We start from the raw sequence: 6,517 nt of genomic DNA, 5'->3' as shown, positions 1-6,517 counted from the left end.
CGTCCAGCTCAGCGGATGACTGTAACGATGTTCTTTATCTCCATGCCTCTTGTCTGTCTTCTTCTTCTTCTTCTTCTTCTTCTTCTTGGATGCTGAGATCATCCGCATCACTCAACACTTTCCTGTTTTCTCTCGACAACTCTGATGACGTGGTGTTGCATGCAGGGAGATCTGTCATATTTCCATTCAAATGATAAGCCAAGTTTGAGGAATTTTTAAAGTAAAAAGGCAAATCAGTGTCCTTCCATTAGCAGGCTGTAAGGGATTTAACAAGCCGCCCGTGTGCAGGACTGCGCTATAAACATCCCTTTCACAGGAGAAGTTTGAAAAACGTGTATTCATGGCATTTCCGTTCATCCGTCCTTAATGCAACCTTTACATTAGGCTCAGAGTGCCTTGATGAGCAGGCAGTTTGTCTTTATTCACAGGAAACCAGCCAATGGAAATCAGCCAATGGAAACCAGCCAATGGAAACCCAGCTGATTTGCATGTATTTGTATTTTGAGGGCGTGCGTGTTTGGTTATCACCCGCGTAGCATTTCCTACATGGGATGAGGCTTTTGCAGAGTGGATCTCTTTATTTGGGTGATATTGGACCATACGCTTGAGGCAGCTTTTTTTCCAAATAGATATAAAGTGATTGAGACAGGAGTTAAGAGACATCATTATGATTGAGACAGGAGTTAAGAGACATCATTGTGATTGAGACAGGAGTTAAGAGACATCATTGTGATTGAGACAGGAGTTAAGAGACATCATTGTGATTGAGACAGGAGTTAAGAGACATCATTGTGATTGAGACAGGAGTTAAGAGACATCATTGTGATTGAGACAGGAGTTAAGAGACATCATCATCATGCATAGGTATTCCGTCTTGCTCCTCCTGACTTTCATTCCTCTTCTCTCCAGTGCATACCTCCACCTCTCCAGGCTCTCCTCAACCTGCACCCTACTCTCGCTACAGATCACAATGTCATCTGCAGACATTTTCGCCCATGGAGACTCCTGCCTGATTTTGTCCGTCAACCTGTCCATCACCGTTGCAAACAAGAAAGGGCTCAGAGCCGATCCTTGATGTAATCCCACCTCCACCTTGAACCCATCTGTCATTCTAACCACACACCTCACCACCGTCACACTGCCCTCATACATATCCTGCACCACTCCTACATACTTCTCTGCACCTCCCGACTTCCTCATACAATACCACACCTCCTCTCTCGGCACCCTGTCATAAGCTTTCTCTAAATCCACAAAGACACAATGCAACTCCTTCTGGCCTCCTCTATACTTCTCCATCAACATCCTCAAAGCAAACATCACATCTCTTTCATAACATGAAGCCATACTGCTGCTCGCTGATCATCACCTCTCCTCCTCTTAACCTAGCTTCTATTACTCTTTCCCATCTCTTCATGCTGTGGCATGAAGAGATGGGGAAGAGCTTTTTTTTTGTCAAATCAAATATGCGGTGCATATTTGATTTGACAAAATCAAATAGGGACAGAACAGGCACGTCTTGTGTCAGTTGGCTACACTACACACCGTTTAGTTTCCAGTTACGGGACGGGCAACCAGAACCCCAGCCACAGTGCTGCTCGTTTTCCTGCCACCTATCAGCACTTTGTTGTTGAAAATAATACCAAAAATGTAAAGAAAAAAATCTTATTTTTGTAAACATTTTGAAGACTTAACCCATAGCTGTATACACTGTACAGTCTAGTTTAAAATGGCAAAACTAAAATCATTCTGAAAAAAACTGGCATGGGGGTGGGGGTCATGTAAAACAGGGGTCCCCAATTACTTTTCATAGCGGGCCACTTTTAAAACCACGGGCCACTCAACCTCCAGCAGCATGTTGTTCCTTAGTTTGTTTTGGTGTCGATACGTTGCAGGTATTATCATTTAAACAGAGATTTTTTCATCTATTTTTCGATATATTACTAGTCTTACTTTTACTACTGTAAACTACTAATAAGACACGTTAGCCCCTAGCTAACGGGTCTGACCCTTTAGTCGAGCAGTTAGTGATGTCGCCTTGTGGTGCAGTACACGCCGTATCGAATCCCGCACCGGGCAACAAAATAACCGGTTACACTAAGAAATTTTTTTTGGTTTTTTTTTTTGGTAGGGAAATTAAAAAAAATTCTTCCTTCTGGCATTTCTCCAAAAATTCTTGCGGACCATAAATCAACCCGTCACGGGCCGGACGTGGCCCGCGGGCCGCCTATTGGGGCCCCTGATGTAAAACCATGATGGCTATGTGTATCATAAGAATCTTGTAAAATCATGATCGTGGGGGTAAAGGTTAAATGCTAACCCGTACAAGGCGGAGCAGTGTTTCATCTTACTTATAGCGGCTCTAACCCTGTTCTTGTCTCTGCTGTCTTCCAGATGACCCAGGAGCAGTATATTCTTGCAGCGCAGCCCAACCCGCTCCACCAGAGGGAAGCGTCCGTGTGCGGTGCCCCGGTGTACCCGGCTGTGGGCATCTATGGCTGGCGGAAGAGGTGCCTCTACTTCTTCATCCTGCTCCTCCTCGTCACCATGATCGTCAACCTGGCTCTGACCATCTGGATCCTCAAAGTCATGAACTTCACTCCAGTAAGGCACCTTGATGTGTTTGTGTCTGAGTGCTGAAAAAATGACTACCCATGATGCTGTGTGCATGACAAAGTGCTGTGTGTGTGTGTGTGTGTGTGTGTGTGTGTGTGTGTAAGTGCATGCACATAATCATTTTTGCACATTAAGCTCTGTGTTTTCAACCTGCCCCTGCTGGGCAGACCAGGCAGGTGTTTTCAGCTTCCTTCTACCAGTATCCCATAATATCCCATAATGCCCCGGGGCTCCAGAAACATCATTTTGATAATGTATACATGTGTTTGCAAGTAAGACAGGACTGGGTGACACACCCCTGCAACCCCGTTGAAAAAAACAAAACAAAACTTTCCTGTAATGTATATGTCCACAGGAGAGGGGCAGGAGAGGTGCAGGAGAGGGGCAGGAGAGGGGCAGGAGAAGTGCAGGAGAGGGGCAGGAGAAGTGCAGGAGAGGGGCAGGGGAAGTGCAGGAGATGTGCAGGAGAGGGGCAGGAGAGGTGCAGGAGAAGTGCAGGAGAGGGGCAGGGGAAGTGCAGGAGATGTGCAGGAGAGGGGCAGGAGAGGTGCAGGAGAGGTGCAGGAGAGGGGCAGGAGAGGGGCAGGAGAGGTGCAGGAGAAGTGCAGGAGAGGGGCAGGGGAAGTGCAGGAGATGTGCAGGAGAGGTGCAGGAGAGGGGCAGGAGAGGGGCAGGAGAAGTGCAGGAGAGGGGCAGGGGAAGTGCAGGAGATGTGCAGGAGAGGGGCAGGAGATGTGCAGGAGAGGTGCAGGAGAGGGGCAGGAGAGGTGCAGGAGAGGGGCAGGAGAGGGGCAGGAGAAGTGCAGGAGAGGGGCAGGGGAAGTGCAGGAGATGTGCAGGAGAGGGGCAGGAGATGTGCAGGAGAGGTGCAGGAGAGGGTCAGGAGAGGTGCAGGAGAGGGGGGCAGGAGAAGTGCAGGAGAGGGGCAGTAGACAGGCAGCAAAACTGATAGTGTGCACATAAAAGAATTAAAAGAGTGTAGAGGATTAAAAGAACTCCAAGAGCTGTGTGTGTGTGTGTGTGTGTGTGTGTGTGTGTGTGTGTGTGTGTGTGTGTGTGTGTGTGTGTGTGTGTGTGAGTGAGTGAGTAAGAGAGAGAGAGAATAAAGAGGGTAGAGGAAGAATAAATGGACCAGAATAGAAATAAGGTTCCATAACAGAGAAACCGCCACAAAAGTTGAAGAAAAAAGGAGAAGAGGCTTTATCTTCCACTTTTCTCACAGCCTTCCTCTTCGCTTGTGCACCCCCCCCCCTTCACTTTCAGGCTTTAGGCTGATCCCAAATCCTATTGTGTAGACCAGTGTCCTGTGTATTATCCTGGAGGGGCGTCCCACTTGCCTTCCAGCTATTAGACCAATCCCTAGTAGTGGTGGATGTCAATGCTTGCAAGAGTCTACTAAGCTTTAATGTGTCTCTCACTTGCCATCGAAGAGATCAGAGAGAGAGAGAGAGCGAGAGAAATAAAGAGAGAGAGCGAGTGAGAGAGAAATAAAGAGAGAGAGAGAGAGAGAGAGCGAGAGAGCGAATGAGAGAGAAATAAAGAGAGAGCGAGAGAGCGAGAGAGAGAGAAATAAAGAGAGAGAGAGAGCGAGAGAGAGAGAAATAAAGAGAGAGAGAGAGAGAGAGCGAGAGAGCGAATGAGAGAGAAATAAAGAGAGAGAGAGAGCGAGAGAGCGAGTGAGAGAGAAATAAAGAGAGAGAGAGAGCGAGAGAGAGAGAGAAATAAAGAGAGAGGCGGGACAGACCTTGAGAGACTGTCTAGCGCAAGTGAGGTACAAGAAACAAAGGCAGATTATTTTGGAAGGGAAAAAAAAAGAAAGTGGGGATGGGTGGGGACGGGTGGGGATGGGTGGGGACGGAGGTGTGGGTGAGAGGCTTACAGACGGGGCGGTGGGGGAGAATAGAAAAACAATGAAAAAATCATGAAGGGGAGGAAATGGAGATGGAAGGAGGAAGGATAAAAAAGGGTGTAATGAGGAGGAGCATAAAAAGGGGAAAGAGGATATGTGTGTGTGTGTGTGTGTGTGTGTGTGTGTGTGTGTGTGTGTGTGTGTGTGTGTGTGTGTGTGTGTGTTTGGGTTCATGCTGGGAAAGCCAGCATGAGTTTTTGTGAGTCTATAACAGGTTATAACAACGGTTATAACAGCAGTTGTGGCCTCATCTCCTTTTTGTTTTTCCTGAGGACCTGGCAGCTTAGCAGGAGGTGTAAGGGTGTTTTTCTGAGGACCTGGCGGCTTAGCAGGAGGTGTAAGGGTGTTTTCCTGAGGACCTGGCGGCTTAGCAGGAGGTGTAAGGGTGTTTTTCTGAGGACCTGGCGGCTTAGCAGGAAATGTAAGGGTGTTTTTCTGAGGACCTGGCGGCTTAGCAGGAGGTGTAAGGGTGTTTTCCTGAGGACCTGGCGGCTCAGCAGGAGGTGTAAGGGTGTTTTCCTGAGGACCTGGCGGTTTAGCAGGAGGTGTAAGGGTGTTTTCTGAGGAGCTGGCGGCTTAGCAGGAGGTGTAAGGGTGTTTTCCTGAGGACCTGGCAGCTCAGCAGGAGGTGTAAGGGTGTTTTCCTGAGGACCTGGCAGCTCAGTAGGAGGTGTAAGGGTGTTTTCCTGAGGACCTGGCAGCTTAGCAGGAGATGTAAGGGTGTTTTTCTGAGGACCTGGCAGCTCAGCAGGAGGTGTAAGGGTGTTTTCTGAGGACCTGGCAGCTCAGCAGGAGGTGTAAGGGTGTTTTCTGAGGACCTGGCAGCTCAGCAGGAGGTGTAAGGGTGTTTTCCTGAGGACCTGGCGGCTTAGCAGGAGATGTAAGGGTGTTTTCCTGAGGACCTGGCGGCTCAGCAGGAGGTGTAAGGGTGTTTTTCTGAGGACCTGGCAGCTTAGCAGGAGGTGTAAGGGTGTTTTCCTGAGGACCTGGTGGCTCAGCAGGAGGTGTAAGGGTGTTTTCCTGAGGACCTGGTAGCTCAGCAGGAGATGTAAGGGTGTTTTTCTGAGGACCTGGCAGCTCAGCAGGAGGTGTAAGGGTGTTTTTCTGAGGACCTGGCAGCTCAGCAAGAGGTGTAAGGGTGTTTTTCTGAGGACCTGGCAGCTCAGCAGGAGGTGTAAGGGTGTTTCCTGAGGACCTGGCAGCTCAGCAGGAGGTGTAAGGGTGTTTTTCTGAGGACCTGGCAGCTCAGCAGGAGGTGTAAGGGTGTTTTTCTGAGGACCTGGCGGCTTAGCAGGAGATGTAAGGGTGTTTTCCTGAGGACCTGGCGGCTTAGCAGGAGGTGTAAGGGTGTTTTCCTGAGGACCTGGCGGTTTAGCAGGAGGTGTAAGGGTGTTTTCCTGAGGACCTGGCGGCTTAGCAGGAGATGTAAGGGTGTTTTCCTGAGGACCTGGCAGCTCAGCAGGAGGTGTAAGGGTGTTTTCCTGAGGACCTGGCAGCTCAGTAGGAGGTGTAAGGGTGTTTTCCTGAGGACCTGGCAGCTTAGCAGGAGATGTAAGGGTGTTTTTCTGAGGACCTGGCAGCTCAGCAGGAGGTGTAAGGGTGTTTTCTGGGGACCTGGCAGCTCAGCAGGAGGTGTAAGGGTGTTATCCTGAGGACCTGGCGGCTTAGCAGGAGATGTAAGGGTGTTTTCCTGAGGACCTGGCGGCTTAGCAGGAGATGTAAGGGTGTTTTCATGAGGACCTGGCAGCTCAGCAGGAGGTGTAAGGGTGTTTTTCTGAGGACCTGGCGGCTCAGCAGGAGGTGTAAGGGTGTTTTCCTGAGGACCTGGCAGCTCAGCAGGAGATGTAAGGGTGTTTTTCTGAGGACCTGGCAGCTCAGCAGGAGGTGTAAGGGTGTTTTTCTGAGGACCTGGCAGCTCAGCAGGAGGTGTAAGGGTGTTTTCCTGAGGACCTGGCGGCTCAGCAGGAGGTGTAAGGGTGTTTTCCCGAGGAC

The 6,517-nt window shown here is 49.5% G+C and overlaps 1 protein-coding gene across 1 annotated transcript in view; it reads left to right on the top strand.

Annotated features, from left to right (window-relative positions):
* Positions 1 to 2,367: 2,367 nt before the first annotated feature.
* LOC130112799 (zeta-sarcoglycan) overlaps positions 2,368 to 6,517 on the top strand; it is a 605,973-nt gene continuing 601,823 nt past the window's right edge. Inside the window, exon 1 of the mRNA XM_056280290.1 lies at positions 2,368 to 2,604. Within this exon, the coding sequence (XP_056136265.1) occupies positions 2,395 to 2,604 (210 nt within the window). The 5' untranslated portion in view covers positions 2,368 to 2,394. The remainder of the gene's footprint in view (positions 2,605 to 6,517) is intronic.

This window comes from Lampris incognitus, chromosome 5 (genome assembly GCF_029633865.1).
Source record: "Lampris incognitus isolate fLamInc1 chromosome 5, fLamInc1.hap2, whole genome shotgun sequence".
NCBI classification, from domain to species: domain Eukaryota; kingdom Metazoa; phylum Chordata; class Actinopteri; order Lampriformes; family Lampridae; genus Lampris; species Lampris incognitus.
Note: the sequence above shows the minus strand (reverse complement) of the source record. Positions and strands in the feature narration are given on the sequence as shown.